The sequence below is a fragment of the Amblyomma americanum genome, chromosome 1 (genome assembly GCF_052857255.1).
Source record: "Amblyomma americanum isolate KBUSLIRL-KWMA chromosome 1, ASM5285725v1, whole genome shotgun sequence".
Classification (NCBI taxonomy): domain Eukaryota; kingdom Metazoa; phylum Arthropoda; class Arachnida; order Ixodida; family Ixodidae; genus Amblyomma; species Amblyomma americanum.
Genome location: NC_135497.1, coordinates 427,006,897 through 427,025,539, shown reverse-complemented (window position 1 = coordinate 427,025,539; position 18,643 = coordinate 427,006,897). Strand labels below are relative to the sequence as shown.

At 46.3% G+C, this 18,643-nt stretch overlaps 1 protein-coding gene across 32 annotated transcripts in view; it reads right to left on the bottom strand.

Annotated features, from left to right (window-relative positions):
- Positions 1 to 495: 495 nt before the first annotated feature.
- The window catches only part of LOC144115866 (uncharacterized), a 360,881-nt gene continuing 342,733 nt past the window's right edge, over positions 496 to 18,643 (bottom strand). For all 32 annotated transcript variants that reach the window (XM_077650438.1, XM_077650440.1, XM_077650430.1 and 29 more), the window contains 2 exons: positions 8,000 to 8,169; positions 496 to 7,875 (listed from right to left, as the gene is read on the bottom strand). In XM_077650438.1, the coding sequence (XP_077506564.1) occupies positions 8,001 to 8,169 (169 nt within the window). In that variant the 3' untranslated portion in view covers positions 496 to 7,875; position 8,000. The remainder of the gene's footprint in view (positions 7,876 to 7,999; positions 8,170 to 18,643) is intronic.

Below are 18,643 nucleotides of genomic sequence, written 5' to 3'. Positions count from 1 at the left end.
AACATTAAAATGGACCCACTGCTATCTCCTAGCACACCTTTGCGACTTGTTTGATGTTCAATACTTCACGCATCACATCGAAAGCAGAAAAAGTTTTCCCCTTTTCTGGATGGATGCAATGAGTATAGTAAAAAAGACATCTAAGGCATAGTACAGTTACAACAGGGCAAGGTTATAAAGTTCTTTTCTTCCTCAGTGGATGCGCAGATTATGTGCATATCATAGGTGTCCACACAGTTAGCTGGCTATTGATAGGTTTTTAAAGCGGGGGGGGGGGGGGGGGGGGGGGGGTCAGATACTTAGAACAATAAAAGTGCGGTGCGAATCAAATGCAAACTATGTGAAACTTCCATATTCGCCCACCTCTGGGAGGGTGAGAGAGCCGCAACATGCAAAATCGTCTTGCAGGAGGTCTGGGAATGCAGGCGATAAAGTCAGGCACCTTACGCCTCCCTAGTGGCCAGCCTCCTCTACCGCCCAGAATCAAAAGATATGTTTAAACATAGACGAAAGTGATTTTATTCGTATCAGAAAAAAAAAAAGCTACAGAGCCACAGAAAGGGTGCATTGTACCAGTCATGGCTACACACGACAAACAGAGTTGATAAACAATCTCGCAGATATTAACCACACAGCACGCACCCTTGTTTCCTCTACAATTAAGAAAGGGTCGTGGTAACAAACGTGACTAGATAAAGTCGGATAGACTGCAGCTCACAGATTGGCAGAGCACTCGACGCTCGACAGAAGCAGCGCCGCACCATATTACTTTCGCATTTTTCAGTTTATTTTCTGACGCGCCCACAGTACTTGGACACCACAGAGGACAATGAACAATGACACTAAGGCATCAGCGGTCGCATATTCGCCAGGGCTTCAAATAAGGTCGTCACAGCCACATCCGAAAACTTGCCTTCTTCCTCCGATTACCCCTGTAAAAACTACCAGGCACTCAAATGGATTTGCATGAACTTTGCATGACACTATTTGGCAGGCTGCTCTGAACGTATAAAAACAGAAAAAATCACTTAAAGAAAGGTCATAGAGCTCCAGCTTGAGCCCGGCCGTGCACTGTAGCCATTACATATTACCGCACTTTTTACTTAACAGTGTGGCTCAAGTACCACAATTTTAATTGAAAGGCCACAAAACTGCAACACTAGCTGCAGCTGGAGCTACCTACACACATGAATGTGCAGTGTGCAAACTTTAATGCCCCATCTTATTTGAAGCTTTCCTCTACCATCTGCAAGCACATCATTCATGGTTTCACCAATTCCATTTTGCTACAATTTCATCAGATTGGTTCACGGACACACTACGTGTGACAGAGAAACTTTCACTTCATTAAAGATAACAAAAGCAAGTAGTAAAGTGCGACTGCCACCCAGATGGCATCCAGGACCTAGAGGCATATCCTCACAGTACCAAGTTTTACAAAGGCACAGCGAGACAGGACCCAACACCAGCAAACAGTTTCCAAGAAATAAGTTTGAATTTGAAGCATCACAGCCAGATGAGGTACCGATGAATGTCACTTTCTGATTTGTTCACTTATCTGTGCAACAAACAAATCAAGAAGTTTGCTCCTTCACACGTTCTTGGCATGGATCATCTTACACAGATATGCATTACTTTACTTTTAAGCCAGCTTGGAGAAAAGATGAAACCTTGGCAAACAGCTGAAACTTCATGCTTGTTTACAAATTTCTGTCCAACTTTATTTGCACAGCTACAAAATACAGCACAGCCTTGTGTGATCATGTAAATGAGACTACCAATTTTCTTTTTGTTTTGCTTAGTAACGTGTACATACATGTGCAGTCTCAGTCACCTTTGTGCAGAGTGCTTGGGCGGCTCACTACTCTGTAACAAAGCAGCACCTCGCTCGAGATGCTAGGTTCTACAGGCTGTACTTGCGGGGAAACAGACCTACATATACCGACAAACCAAGTGGGCATGAGCACCTCATCAAAAAACAGTGGGCTGTAAGTGTGCACTGCTTGAGCACCCTACACAAGGGTGTCACGGACTGTACAACCACCAGTCATGGATGGTCCTGTACAAAGCTGCTACTTCAAAATATTCCCGCCTAAATTTCACCAGCAATATGAAAATAATGGCTGTGGCTGCCTTCAGTTTTGGTCATTTTAAGGCCACACATTGTATCACTGCTTGGGACACACCATGTTATCTTTTGCGACACAAGCCAGTACAGCATGTGGGGCTCTTACGGTTTGCACATTGCACCATGAATGCCATGGATACCGCTGAGAAATTATATTCTGCTCTTTGAAATAAATAAATTAGGATAGCACAGTTCTTCAGCATGCTTGTGTTTCCGAAAAAGTTATTAAACAGCAGCCATTGGAATGGCACTTGCAGCTTATTTTGTTAGCAGTCTTACTGAGTAAAGCAGTCTACAGTAAAACCTCGTTGATACGTTCCTGGCTCATACGATTCGCGGACAATAAAAGTATCCCATAGAGTTACACTATATTTCTCCCGGTTAATATGTTCAAGGATAAGAATTCCCGGCTACTACGTTTAAAATTTTCAAATTGTGGTCGTATAATATGTTTATGGACCAACCGTACATGTGCAAACATAAAAGTCGGTCGAACGTGAGGGCATGCGAAGTGAACAGCTGGAATGCAGCGGCGGTTGTCCGCTGTGGTAGCTTCTCTGCAGTGCTAGATGCAAAGCACCACCAATAACAAACAAAAAAAAAACCGCGCTAGCATTCGAGACAACCGTTTTTGCAGGGACGTGAGATGAAGAGGAAAAAAAATGAGGTTTCTTCGCAGTGCATAAAGGCAAAGAGGCGAACCATGCATGAATTATAGCGACGCACTTAAGTACGAGCAGGGTGGGTCTCGGGAAAGCAGCTTAAAATGCAGGAACGCTGCGACAATCTGCCTCAGCGGTGGCTTCCCCGCGATACTTAATTGCAAAGGGGCGCAGCATCAGAAAAAAAAAAAGTGACGAGGAAGAGAGTTTGGTTGGTTTTGTTATTGCCGTCGACGGACCGGATGCGTTATGAACTTCGTTCCACGCTACAGCGCTAAAGCGGACTGAATTATGTGAGCACTAGAAAAGGATCTGTTCAGATCTTGTGCTAAGAAATGCTAATCGACATTTTTATGAAGTGACATTGCCAATAAATGTTTTTGCACCTCAATCATAAGCTACATTTCTTAAAATTACGCAGTTTGGATCACACGTTTTCCTGGATAATAGGTTTTTGCATAGTTCTTTAAGGAAACATATCAATGAGGTTTCACTAAGCCTGCAGGGGCCAGCAGCCTAATGCTGCTCAACAGGTGACACAGGTGCAATGATACCAATTGAAACACGGTTATTTTACACCTGCCCTTTAAAAAGATATATAAATCATAAAGATTTTTGGAACTTGTTTTTGGAGACTATTGGCCAGCTTTCTGCTCGCGAAAGAAGCACCCACATTTCAGGACAGGTGCCAGACAGAGATGAAGGACTCAATCCCACACTTTCTGCGCACAACAAACGACATTAAGGCAGGCAAGCATGTCTTGCAAACGTGCATTACACAATGACTCTATCTTTGTAAAATGGCTAGGGACAAGGGTGCAGTAAAGCTACCTTGACAGGACGGATTGCACTGAAGATTACAAAAGCACAAGTCGCCAAAATGTGTCGGTAGTTTCCATTACAGAACATAGGTTCACTGTATTTAGTCAAGCAAAATAACAATGAGGAAACAAAGAAAATCAACAAAAGTTATGCACAAAGCATAATAGGACTTCAGGTTGTCACAATGTATTGCAAATCACTTCGCGTGAACTTGAACGTGATGAATGCTACAGTAAAAGCATGCGCCATGCAGCATCACCAATCCCCTGCGGTGGGTCCTAGAACAGCTCAAGCAAAAATCACACGGACTTTTCTGTGCCCCGCACTACCACAAACCACACGTTTATCATGCCACTCCAGAGGCTATTCTTGGAAAAGGCGTTTTCTTTTTTTTTTCCTAGCTTCTAAACAGAGGGATTTTAGAAATGTTAGAAAGTTCACAAACAGTGTTTTCATAAATGCTAACAGGCACTGTTGTAACACAATTACACTTGGCCTTCAACTGTGGATTCCTTAATTTTCTCGTACAAAAAAATTGCTACAAGTTCAGCGTATAACATAAGAAACACCCTTCAGGCATTGTGCCATGATGGTAGGCTCGACATATAATGTAAATAGTGCAGCATGCTAGGCATGTATATGAAGCAGTAGTGATTCACCGTGTAAGAACACGAGCTAGTGTGCCCAGAGTGGTCAGAAATGACATGTGGGGGAGCAGTTCTTCAATAAACTCCCTCTGCAATTCACCACTTGAACTTCACTGCAGATACAGTGCATGAAACGATTACTAACTAGCACAGCTGCAGCAGTTGGCCTGATTGCATTGTATTACAAATACATATATTAACAAGTGCACCCACATGTATTATTGGCTCAGATATGAAGTATGCTTACTTCCACAGAAAACCAACCTGGAACCTTTGCAGTGGTGCACTCAGTATCCATATTTCTGTGATGCACAGAAACAGCTGTAAGAGGAGCCAAACAGTGTTCGTGTTATGTTGTGAAGCCTTATAATATAGTTTGTACTATTAACTGTCAATGGCTGACTTTAAGTTGTGCAAAATAATACTTGTGACAGCATGAATATGCATAAATACCTTACTTTATCTATTTGTGCATTTCTGAAGGAACTACCAAGGCAAGCAATCTTGTGGGCCCTTCATAGTTTCAAGCTAAGAAGCAGTCAGCATTGACTTTCAATTATGTGTCAATGATTCCGGCCAAGAACTCTAGCCAATCCCTAATCTGTAGTTTTCATGACTGCCTCTGCCTAGAAACCGTCCCCATGAAAAGATAGCAGTGCCATTACAGCAACATCAACTGCTTAATGACTAGCTTAATGAACAAGGTTCGTTTCGTTAAAAGCATGTCTTCTGTACCAGAAGTTGACTATGATCCTGCCTATAGACCTGAATTCACTGAGCCAGTGAGCAAGAATATGTTCACGAATGTGGCCAGAGTGCAATCCACTATAGAAAAGGTATCTTCCGGAAAAAGATTTGGTCTACCAACAAAAAGCACACAAAACCCACTTTTTAGCAAAAAAAAAATAGGCACTTCTCTTATTAGACTTTTCAAACTGCATCTTTCTTTCAACACTGCACAACCAAAAAAGAAGGAAAGGCGCTCTACAAGGTTGCTCTGAGCTTGTCTGTGCACTCAAGCATTGCTTCTTACATGGCATAATATTCTGCAGCTGATCATGAAAATAGCAACTAAACAAAGACACACCTTTCAAGGTGCATTAATGAGTAAAATGTGTCACACTGCACACATGTGCCTTAATTTTAGTACATTAATGCAATTCTTGTTAAATGATGAGAACCTTCTGCACAGGCAACAAGGAGCTACCACCATACAGGGGCAGCACAAAATTTGCTCACATATACAGTCAGGAAGGCATACAAGAACACAACCTTCAGCATCAAATGACAACAAGAACTTCCCGAAAAAGATGCAAAACGGCTGATGGCATGTTGAAACAGGGTCTTTGGCTTCAGAAAATACTGCTGTAGTAAGCTTCACGGTGCTAGTGAGAGATCTGTCAGCTAACAGGTATAATGAAGCATTTTTTGGAAACAGGAGGTGCCCGTTAACACTCGGAAATATTGACAATGACTGAATAGACAAGAAGTCCCTCTCCTTGATACATTCAATCTGACATAGTAAACCCAAATAAGAAGACATTTCGCCGCAGCATATTGCTCAAAAAGCTTGGCACCAAAGTTTAAAAAAACAGCAAAGGAGCTGCCTCATTATCCTGCCACCTGTTCCACATTTTTCATTTGGAGGCTTAAAAAATAATATACCACTATACTGCAATAAAACAGCCGCTATATATAGAAAACTGATTCACCATATATACGCGCTGTAAAAATTAACTCCACAGCGTCTCGGATAAGACAAAGTGTGCCTGAGGATTGAATTCATTGAAACAACTGTCCAACAGCCAGAAAACTGAAATTACACTTCTTTTTTTTTTTTTTTGCACAAAGAAAAAAGGATCAGTACATGATATATTTGTGGTGACTCTTGATGAAGGTGTATGATATGAAAAATGCTACATTTGTGAACAGACACAAAAAAAATCAAGTTTAACAGAAGTGATGCACACTTTCCATGAAAGATATAGTCAATCAGCACACTGCAGCACTTTAATAAACTGACTGAACATAAATCTACAAAGTGACAATGTGTAGACAATGAGTGGCAGGGAGCTTTCATTAGAAATTTTTTCCAATTTTAGCAGTTTGAAAAGGAGCATCCTCTCCAGGGGATTTAACAGTGTGCTATTTACCTGCACTGTTTTACTTTTTACCAACTTATTCTATTAGTAAGTTTAGTCATAACTCCACAATATCTTTAAGGAGTGTAATATGCATGCTTTACAGCATTTTTTGCATGGAAAAAAGGATAATAAAGTCACGCTTTTTTTCTTCCCTCACTGATATGATGAGATAACCAATGACAGTTTCAGACAGGCTCGATGGAAGTTCTTTCTACTGCAACATTAATACAACCAAGTTTCATTAAAGTCAGTTATACAGCACAAATGTCAACTTGAAAGAATTTTTTTCTGAACCTAAATGCTCAAATAGAAAAAAAGAAACACAATGCCTAATATTTAAAATGTACGAAAATTTTGCTTGTGACCTGAGAATTAAAAGATTCCATTTGTTGTTCCTGACAAGCATCCAGATTGCTGGTACCCAAGGCTACAACAACAGAGAGAAACCAGGCAACCTATATTTAAGCGGAGTCTACAGTGGTACTAGATTGTGAAATAACAGTTCTGAACAGACTGCTAAATGACTGCTTATCTTGAAAAGCTCATAAATAGTCAAGCAACAAAGACTGACCTTCACAAAACTGCTCTTCACATGCAACTGGCACACATGAAGCAAATGAAGAAAAGCTGAATCACATGAACAGGCACAGACATGAAGAACAAAAGACCTTGCAGTTTTTCCCAACAAGGCAAAAGCAAGAGCTGGGAAGCATGGAAGAATGTCACAGACATGCATCCATGCATGCGTGCAGCATGGCTTGGGCTCGCTCATTCATGTTTAGCGTGTGGCGAAATGCTGCTCCTGGGTTGACATGGGGTCGGTCTATGGTCTGTCAGGATGAAATGAAACTCGTACATTCATGACGGTGAATTAAAAATGAGTGGCTGCCAGCACAGAAAAAATTTCAGTAGTAGCAGTCGTGTGCTGCCCCATCTCCTGAAGCTGCTTAAAGTTCAAACACAACAATTTAAACAAAACTTCAGAATCAACAACACATAAATGCTCTAAAATACACAAAGTATTTGCGGTAATTATACAGACGAAAAAAAAATAAACAAAACAAAATCATACCTAAGCTATTACTCAACTTGAGTGTATCAACTTCTTTTGCAGTGACTCTATAACCCTACAGTTTCCCTCATCTAATCTACATTTCACTCATGATTACTATCCTTCCCACTCAAATAACCAAGTGACTACAGTCAGCTCAAAAATTAGTTACAGGGCACCCATTGTGGGGACACAAAGACAGCGTCTTGGAGATGTCTGGCACCCATGGCAAAGCCCTTCTTCCCTTGCAGGCCAAGGCGCCTCTTCCAGGCAAGCAGACAAAGAAAAGAGAAGACAGCAGCTGCAAACATCAGCTGCCCTCCAGCGTCACGGCCCAGTGCAATGCTCGAGAGGTGCCACGGTTGGTGACCAGCAGTGATGTCACCCTTGTGTTTGGCCTCTCCATTCTGCAGTCCATTCACTGCGAGAAGAAACATTAATAGCAGGTAAAAATACAATGGTGACTGCAAACCGCTCATGCAATCCTTGGTACAATCATGAACTAGCTTAGAATGAAAAGTCTGGGCATTGAGACCAGGCAGCACCTCATATCCGCTCGACGTAATTGCCCGGAAAGGTGCCGAAGAGGCCTGTGCGCAGAGAGCTGCCAAGGTACCAGCCATCATCGCACTTCTCCATCACCAGCACTGTGTCACCCTCTCTCAACTCCAGTTCGTCCTCGTGCTGAGGCCGGTAGCTGTACAGCACACGGTATCTGCGCACACACAGGTGGATGGTGAGGTCATACAGCCGCTATATTACCAGGCGGCTGAAAGCACACAGTCTGTGAAATGCATCTTTGCATCAGGCAGACAGTGCAGCACCTGCTAGACAAAGAATGTTGGCAAAGGTGGCAGTCAGCTGCAAAACTGAAGCACACTGCAGGCTCCATTAAAAGTATGCAAGGCACTTTGCAAGTGACCAGAGTTGTCACTACTGGGGCAAGTCATGGCACTTTTGCTGCGCTCCTCATGATCCAAAACTCTTGTGGTGTACTCCCCTCTCGACATACCAAGATTTTGGTGCGCCAAGACAGCTACATGACACCCACTGCAAGCCCCTGAGGAATTATGAAAGCAAAAAAGGCTACCAGGAGGGGGTCCTTTAAACAAACATAGCACTAAGTAAAACCTTGTTAACTCAAAGTCATGGAGACCGCGAACAATATTTGCATTAACAAGGTTTTTGAATTAACTGACCACAGCAAAAAACTGTAACCCAGGCAAAAAATTTCGTTGCAGGAACACACGCTACTTTTATTGGATGAGCTTTGCAATTACCATACACTGCCATGTAAAAGTTGACTTGCCCCCCCCCCCCGACGGATTATACGAATTTAATATCATGCCATTTTGTCTTTACAATTGCCCCCGGGGATGACCTTTACAGGCCCCTGTCCTCTTCCTCTTCTGGTAACCATTGGGTTATAGTCGCCATAGACCATCTCACGTGCTATGCTGAAACGGCGGCTCTTCCAACAGCTACAGCGCGAGACGTGGCTTTCTTCATTCTCGGCCAGCTCATTCTCCACCACGGCGCCCCTCGTGAGCTTCTGAGCGACTGCGGCCGTATGTTTTTATCAGAGGTTGTCCAGGCACCCCTCGCAGAGTGCCGCATCGTTCACAGAACCTGCATAGCGTACCATCCTCAGACCAATGGCCTCAGTGAACAGTTTAACTGGACACTCGGTGACATGCTCACCGTGTATATCAGTCCCAACCATTCAAACTGGGACCTCGTCCTTCCGTTCGTGACCTACACATATAATACCGCCGTCCAGTCCACCACCAGATATTCTCCGTTCTTTCTTCTTTACGGCCGCGAACCTACAAGTATGCTTGACACCATTCTTCCCTACCATCTTGATACATCCAACAGTGCAACTGCTTCTGAAATTGCCAAGTATGCCGAGGAATGCTGCCAGCTCGCCCGTTCCCTCATGTCCGATGAACAGAATCAACAAAAACAGCGCCGAGATTCTGGTGGTCCAACCCACGTACCCCTTCCCACCAGCTCACTTGTTTGGCTCTGGATCTCTGCTGCGTCTCCTGGCCTGTCATCCAAATTCCAAGCCAAATATCACAGACCCTACTGTGTTCTGTCTCAACCTTCCCCTATGAACTATGTCGCCGAACCATTGACACCCTCCTCTGACCTTCGCCGTCGTGGCCGTGAAACGGTGCATATCAGTCATCTCAAGCCCTACCATGACCCCTTGATCTGCACTACGCCTTGAGCCACCAGGATGGCTCTTTTCATCCCCGGGGGCAATTGTAATGATGAAGATGTGTCAACGCGATAGCGGCAAAGCTATCGCTGAGCGTGCGCTTCTGGCAGGCTCTAGAACCGCCGACGCCCAGAAGAACCCCATTCAGTGCCTGGTTCTTTCAGGGCCATTAAACCCCTTTTCAGTTAAAATAAGTAAACATTGTTGTCCTGATTTCTTAAAAACAGCACATAGTCTTTACAACCAAAATTAAACTAAACTACACTTTACTCAGCGCCATGTAAAAAAAGAATTACATGCACAGAAATGCATACGGCAACAGTAGACAGCATAACAGGGTGCAACCTGTAATGTGGTCATACAAAAGGAGTGACAAAATGAAATTAACAAATTTACACACGACTTCATGCCAATTAAAATAAAATATAACATCATGGGCAGCCACACTGCACAGTAAAATGTGGTTAATTTGAACTTCAAAGGACTAGAAAAACCCAAAGGTTATACCCAAAGATCGAGTGATAGCATTTTGGCAATGGCCTGGGCCAAATTTGGAGGTCGTCATCGTGTCAGGCATGCTCAACTATGGCTGGACATCGATTTTGGTCCATATCAGTCAAGGTAATCTTTTGATATGCTGTGCTTCTTAAAAGGTTAAACCAAGGTCAAATCAGGCACAGAATGGTGAGTGACTTTTGTGCTGAGTAGATCTACAGCTCTAAAAAAAATATTGTGAGGAGGCTCTATCACACAGGCAGCAAACAGCATGTGACGCGTGCACTGTCGCACAGTTTCGGCGTGCAGGAAGGTGAGATCAACGCAGATGAGGGTACGTACATTGGTGCTGGAATGGCGGGACTGCTTCACAAAGAAAACAAGAAATGACCGGCGCTGCACCAACCAGCGTCCGAAAGCGACGCACAGCTGAGTGCGGCATAGCAGCCGTCACTGCGGGCTGGCGGTGAAGCTCAGAAAGCGAAACCATGAGGCCAGCTATTTTTCGCCTAGGAATGGACGCTTGCTGATTGTTGTCCCACCAGCCCTTGCGTGCATGTCAGAGGTGCACAGTCTAAAATGCATCATGCAACAGGGGGGATTTTTACAAGATCGCCTGCCCTGCCGGTGACAGCATGACTCGGCCCCCCTTCGAGAGCTCGATAATGCTACGCTACTAACTACTCTAGTGGCGCCATACAGCGGCTAAACTGCATTTCCTGGCAGTTGGCAAGCCTTGAGCCATCTCGGGGCTAGATGCTTCGTCTTCTTCATCTCTCGTGCTGCCTGCTGCCTTGCGCGTTCCAACGTCTTGCGCGTCTAATTAAAGCAAGTAAACCAGCCCTGCTTACGCCAACCGTTTCTCAGTGACATATTTGGTGGAGGTGCTGGGTAACGGCCCATGTATGCTGACCTCGAGGACACCTTTGACGTCAGCTCTCAACGTGTGGCTACAACACCAGTCCACAAGGCGAGCCGCCGCCTGTGAGGCCTACAACCTGAGTTTGGCCAACTGACAGCGCCGGTAAGGGCCATGACATCCACCGCGGCTAGCCAGACAAGTCAGCACCCCGGGAATGCCCCGCCATTTGTCCTTCACGCACCTCGATCGCCGCCACCGTTCCACGGGGACAGGTTCGAGGACGTCGAAGACTGGTTGGCCAGCTTTGACCGAGTGGCGGGTTTCAATGAGTGGGACAGCGAGCGCAAGCTGCGCAATGTCTACTTTGCACTGCAGGACTCGGCCAAAACGTGGTTTGAGAACCACGAAGCTTCCTTTACCACCTGGGAGGCTTTTCGTCGAGAGCTGCTAGCGACATTTACCAGCAGCGAAAGAAAAGAGAAAGCTGAAATTGCCCTGCGCTCGAGATCACAGCAGCCGAACGAGGGCGTCGCGATGTTCATCGAGGACATGACCCGACTGTTCAATCGGGCCGACCCTGCTATGCCCGAAGCCCAGAAGGTACGCCACTTAATGCGTGGCGTCAAAGAGCAATTGTTTGCCGGACTGGTCCGTGACCCGCCACGAACAGTGTCCGACTTCACCAAGGAGGCAATGAGTATCGAGTGCTCTTTACAGGAACGGGGCGCCCACTACGGACGTCAGGCTACTGTCTGCAGCAGCCGCTTCCCAGTCCCAGTACACGCCCACGTCGCTGCCCGCCGAGGACCTTCGGGAGCTTGTAAGAAGCCTGGTGCGCGAGGAACTGGCGAAACTTCGCTTTGAAGCTCCACAGGTCAGCGTCGCTGCCATTACGGACATGGTCCGCGAAGAAATCCGACGAGTTGTGCAGCCACTCCCCCGCTCCGCACCCGGCGCCCTCCGTTATGACGTACAGCGAGACGCTACGAAGTCCCGAGCCAGCGATGTGAGCCTTTTCCCCCCATCGCTCCTGTGCAATACCTGCAGGAGCCAATCGCAACAGCACCCTCCGTGCCGCATGAGTTCAGGCCCCCCGTGAGCAAAGCGCACGTTTGGCGTACGCCAAACGATCGGCCGCTCTGTTACCACTGCGGAGAGCCTGGCCACATCCTCCGCCACTGCCCCTACCGCAGGATGGGTTTAAGGGGGTTTTCACCTGACGCACCTCGACCACGCTACGGTGAAAGACCACGGGATATCGAACAGTACTTGGCTGAAAACGTGCAATCTTCGACCTCGCAGCGACGCCAGTCCCGATCGCCATCCCCAAGGCGGTTCTCTTCGCCCGGCCGCCCATCATCCTCTGGCCAGTTCAGAGGTACGTCCCCACGTCGGGAAAACTGAAGACTGCGTCCTCCGGGAGTAGGGCTGCCGCTACTGGACCGAGTCAAGAGCCTCCACCCGACGATTCGCCGCGACGCTCCGACCGACGACGACCTGACCCGACGACCTCGACAACGCGCTGCGACTGACTGGCCTCCGTCGAAATTCCGGTATCCGCCGACAACCACAACGTTACCGCACTCGTGGATACCGGCGCCGATTTTTCGGTAATGAGCAGACGGTTAGCCACGGTCTTGAGGAAGGTTCTGACCCCTTGGTCTGGGCCGCAGATCTGGCCAGCTGGTGGCCACGTGGTAACCCCGATTGGTGTCTGCACTTCGCGAATCCAGATCCGCGGTGTTACTTTCCCTGGCTGCTTTGCTGTGTTACCCGAGTGCTCCAAAGACCTCATACTCGGTTTGGATTTCCTTCAAGAGTACGGTGCCGTTATCAACCTCCAGGAGCTAATTGTGTCGTTTTCCACCCAAGGTCCTGTCGACGAAGATACCGAGCCACGCAGGGCTAAGTTATGCATCTGTGACGACCACGTTTTGATCCCATCAAGATCCAGCATGTTTGTTACTGTAGAGTGCGATAACAGCACCAAAATTCGTGGCATTGCTGAAACCAACATGTCGCTGCTCCTTGGTCGGCAAGTCTGTGTTGCTCGAGGAATTGTTGAACTGGACAAGGGCCGAACCGAACTCTTGGTGACCAATTTTGGTTGTGAACCTCAGTGTTTGCCTGGCAGAACAGCTATTGTATTTCAAGGAACTCAGCGAATTCGCGGGACAGCACGCTCTGTCCGGAGCCCCGGCATAAGTGGAGGCACCGACCACTCCCATAAATACTGACGTGAACCCAAACCTCCCAACTAACCACAAACGCTGCTTGGAAAGCGTTATCCAGTCTTTCTGCAACTGCTTTGTTTCGACCTCCAAGGTTAGGCAGACACCGCTCACAAAGCACCAAATTATAGTTGATGCCAACCAACGGCCGTTATGTCAGCCGCCCTACCGCATCTCTTCGAAGGAGCGCGATGCCATTCGCCGCCAAGTTCAAGAAATGCTCCAGGACGACGTGATACAGCCGTCGACGAGCCCGTGGGCGTCGCCTGTTGTTCTAGTGGCAAAGAAAGATGGAACCCTATGGTTCTGCGTTGATTACAGACGTTTAAACAAAGTCACTAAAAAGGATGTTTATCCTCTCCCGCGTATTGATGACTCCCTGGACCGGCTGCGCCACGCCAAGTACTTCTCATCGCTAGATTTACGAAGCGGCTATTGACAAATCGAGGTGGACGAACGCGACCGGGAAAAGACCGCCTTTATTACACCGGACGGTCTGTATGAATTCCGGGTGCTCCCTTTCGGCCTGTGCTCGGCTCCTGCAACCTTCCAGAGGATGATGGACACCGTTCTTGCCGATCTCAAATGGCAGTCCTGTCTCGTGTACTTGGATGACGTTGTCATCTTTTCTGACACGTTCGAAGAGCACCTGAGACGCCTGCGCGCTGTGTTCGAAGCAATTCGGTTGGCCGGTCTTTCCGTGAAGCCCGAAAAGTGTCACTTCGCTTTCGAAGAGTTGAAGTTTCTGGGCCACATCGTGAGCGCTAAAGGGGTTAGCCCAGACCCCGATAAGACTGCTGCCGTGGCTGCTTTTCCTGTGCCCACCGATAAGCGCAGTGTGCGCCGCTTTCTGGGTCTCTGCGCCTATTATCGGCGTTTTGTGCAGAACTTCTCCCAGATCACTGAGCCCCTCACGCGACTCACGAAAGATTCCGAACCATTCTTCTGGGGCCTGGAGCAACAGCAAGCCTTTGAAGACCCCCGCAATCGTCTCCAAAGTACGCCCATCCTTGGACACTTCGACGAGTCAGCCGACACTGAACTACACAGACGCCAGCAACATCGGCCTCGGTGCGGTCCTTGTGCAGAGGCAGAATGGTCTCGAACGCGTAATCGCATACGCGAGCCGCACATTGTCACGATCTGAGGCGAACTATTCCACCACAGAAAAAGAATGCCTGGCCATTGTGTGGGCAGTAACAAAATTTCGCCCGTACCTATATGGCCGCCCTTTCAGGGTCATCAGCGACCACCACTCGCTGTGTCGGCTGGCGAACCTCAAAGATCCCTCGGGACGGGTTGCACGCTGGAGCCTTCGACTTCAGGAATTCGATGTCACCATTGTCTATAAGTCTGGTAGGAAGCACAGTGATGCCGACTGTTTGTCTTGTGCCCCTATCGAGAACAACCGAGCTGACCCCGAGGACGATTCTGTTTTTCTTGGTGCCATCTCCACGTCCATCCTCATTCAACACCAAAGGGACGACAGCGAACTACGGTCCCTCATTGAGTATCTAGAAGGAAGCGCTCAGTCTTCCCCGCGAATATTTTCGCGCGGGCTGTCGACGTTCTGTTTACGTGACGGCGTCTTGTAAAGAAAAACTACAGTCCAACAGAAGCTGTCTATCTACTCGTCGTGCCTACGGCCCTTCGCGACGAAGTCCTGCAGGCGGCCCATGATGACCCATCTTCTGGTCACCTGGGTTTTTGTCGAACTTTGGCACGAATACGGCAAAAATACTACTGGCCAAGGGTTGCTACGGTTGTGAAACGTTACGTAAGAACTTGCCGCGAGTGTCAGCGTCGCAAGACGCCGCCGACTAAGCCAGCCGGCCTACTCCAGTCTATTGATCCGCCTCAGGTTCCCTTCCACCAAGTTGGCATGGACATACTCGGCCCATTTCTGGAGTCCTCTCTGGGTAACCGCTATATTGTGGTCGCCACCGACTACCTCAGCCGATACTGTGAGACTAAAGCTCTTCCCCGTGGTACTGCTGCCGAAATTGCGAACTTTTTCATTCAAAACATTGTGCTTCGTCACGGTGCACCCACCATCGTTTTAACTGACAGGGGAACAGCGTTCACCTCGGCCCTTACGCAGGAGGTTCTGCAAGTGGGCTTTCCTGCACATCATAGTTGACCAAAACAATGTGACAGAGCTCACGCTAGAAGAGTTGTGAAGGCGACAGGGCGAGTAATCATGGGTGTGGCCTTTATGTATGCAATACATTATGGAAGGGTCAAACGAAAAAAACCATGCACTTTCGCATTCTGATAATTTGAAACAGGAGGTCAGCCATTTACCACGTGTGGTATGTGGGAAAGCTAACTTTTGGATTTTCGAATGAGGTCCAAGCCTAGCAACGTCCGAACGTGACCCGTCACGTGAGAAGAAAGTGAAGAGGATGGAAATTTCTTGCCACTTTAAAACTTGATCTTTGGATAATTTAGCCAGACATTCATAAATCCAGCCACGGCTGTAAATATGAAAGTCGGTGGCATTCAATCACTGCCGATTATTTGCAAATTTTCGAACATCCATCTTCTGCATCAAATATGAAACAAATAACAAATATATTTGATTCACATTACAAATTCCCAACATTTGCACACCCCTAGTAATGACGCCACATTCTTAATGAAAACTGAAAGCACTGAGCTCAAACACCAAGAATTATACTGCACCTGGCTGACACAGTTTGCTTCTCATAAAATCTTCGTGGCAAAAAACTTTTCTTTGCATTTTGTATTACTTGCCGCGGTAGCACTAGAATACTTGCAAAATATACACAAAATGAGAAAAAAAAATAAACCAACACACCCTAGCCAGATACTCTGCCAGTGTTAGTAGGGCAACAAAAGACCATCCTTACGATTAAGCTTAAAGAAAAACAGAGAAGGAACTAATCTTGAAAGCTGTTTTTTTTTTATAACGCCCTGAGTAAAAGGACAGAAGAGCAAAAAGCCATTTTAACAATTACCATCAATGAATATTAGAAAAAAGGTCAGAACCATGATGGATTACTAAGCAAGCATGATGTCTTCCCTTACAATAGCACCACTGTGCTTCTATGGGCTCAAATTGTGCATTGCTGGAAGTGCCCGCATAATCCTTATTTGCCTCCACATTTCTTAAGCAAAATGGCAAATTTTTTTTTCCTGCAGGCAGTGCTCATGCCATGCCATGTGGCTGCATACAAGCAGCGATTAAGGCTGCCAATCAGGCGCAGCTTGTGATATCAAAAAAAAAAAAAAGCCATCCAAAGCATCAGGCTCTCACTGAGATAAAGCCTCTTCAGTTAACTCCTTAGTCTCGTGACCACATGGTAGTACCTGGTGATGTTGAAGGTGCAGTAACATAGTAGTAATACAAGGCACATGGATGTTCACAAGTTTACAGTGCAATCATCCTAATTGTATGCTATCATGCCCCTGACTACAACCCATCTTTTGTCAACCAACTCCACTGATTACTATTAAGCCCAGCAGCTACCGCTCTCTTGTGGATTATATAGTTCATGAAAACTTCAACTCTCCTGACATCTTTAGTTACTGATATGAAACTGTGAATTCACGACAGATGTTAAATTAATAACCTTCATTTTAAACTGACTTCCTATTTGAATTTCTTGAAAGCTTTTGACCGCATTTCCCATCACAGCTTTTTCACTGAGCATTCATGCCTGTGCTTTCATTCTTGAACATTAAAATGGGTACATTACTTTCACATTGATTGCTCCCAATTTGCCGTTATCGATATCGAAAATTCCCTAGCTGCTAAAGTTGTGTGTGTGCCCCGCAAGACTTGGTGATCAGCTTACTTCACAGGACACAGTTCTTTCTGTGCCCTCATCTTAAAACGTAGTGCTGGATTACTTTTTCAAGAAAACAACACATCACCAACTAGCCCCGCAACGTGTTTTGTTAAGCAAACCTCATGTGTGGTTAAAGGATCTCACTGCTGCTTGCACCTCAAAACAACTTCGGGTTATCAGGCAATACCTTGGTTTGTCCCCTCCTTTGATCCAAAATCTAGTTGACAATACTTCTGCGCTGACACTGAATATGACTCAGCGATTTGGAATCCAGATCAAGTCTAGAAGATGTCAAAAGCATGCCACCTGCACTATTTCATCTGTGACACTTCCCACAACACCAGACGTATTAAGACACCTCTTGACATCCAGCTACTGCAAATACTCACAATTGCCGATTTGTGCCTACTCCAATAATTGTTTTGAACTTTTTGCAACACTCAGATTATAGGGCCATTTCTTTAGTTCACGAGCATTCAACAATAGCATGACTCTACAAATGCATTCAACAAATCATCTTTCCCAGTTGCCAATGAAGAATGGAATTCACCATTTAGCCATGCTGTCATCAATGCAATCTCTAATACCTTACTCAAAGTCCTAACAAGAGTTACTTCAGTTTTAATGCAATAGCGTTAAGAAACTCGTGCCGCAAAAAAACCAGTGTCGGTGTTGTAATATGAAAATCTTCAAGTAAAAAATCTTACGGGGAATCGAACCCAGTTCTTTCAGACTGCGATGCGAGCATGTGCTGAACATGCTACGAAGGCTCGTTGGTTCGAACTGAATAAAAAGTGGACCTAGTGAATGCGTCGTGCTCTTTGACTTTGTGAACTGTCTTTGTGGACTCACGCGTACACGAGCAATTATGAGTATGCGAATTTTGAAACAGGACCGGATAACAATCGCGTTCTACTTTACAAAGCATTTCAATTTACTGCCATGAGCTGTGGCAATGCAGTGCCATCTGTGTTGTAGAGATGGAAGTAAATGTGAGTAGCTTAATTGCGCTGAGGTATAATAGGTAGTGTTATGACCATGTTCAGTTTGAGTTATGAGGGACGCCATAGTGGAGGGCTTCGGTAATTCCGGCGATCTGGGGTTCAACATGCACTGACATGAATTTGGAGGACCAGCAGACGAAACCTTTGAAGACGTCAACTGATCCGAATGCGGGGCTCAGTGATAACACAATGGTTTCGCTCCTGCGAGCTCCCGTGGACTCCCTGGCAGCGCTGCAACACGCTGTCGCGTTCCACTCTTAAAGGTGAAGCTTAAGCGTCCTCCAATTTTTTTTTCTTTTTATTGATATGTTCTTCCCAGCAGTTGTCTCAAAAGTCCACAATTCCTTTTTTTTTCCTAAAGCGCATAGCTTTGTTTGGCTGCCATTGCAGTTTCCTTCATCTGACTGAATGAAGTCAGCAGGAGGCAAGGGAGAGTCTGAGGGGAAAGGAACTCAGTGCAGGGCGAAGTTGGAGGAGCCAGTGAGGTCGTACAGCTCAGCGGCAAGCAAGAGGGAGCGACTGTGCGACCTCTTGCATCCAGTGTGCACCACTGGC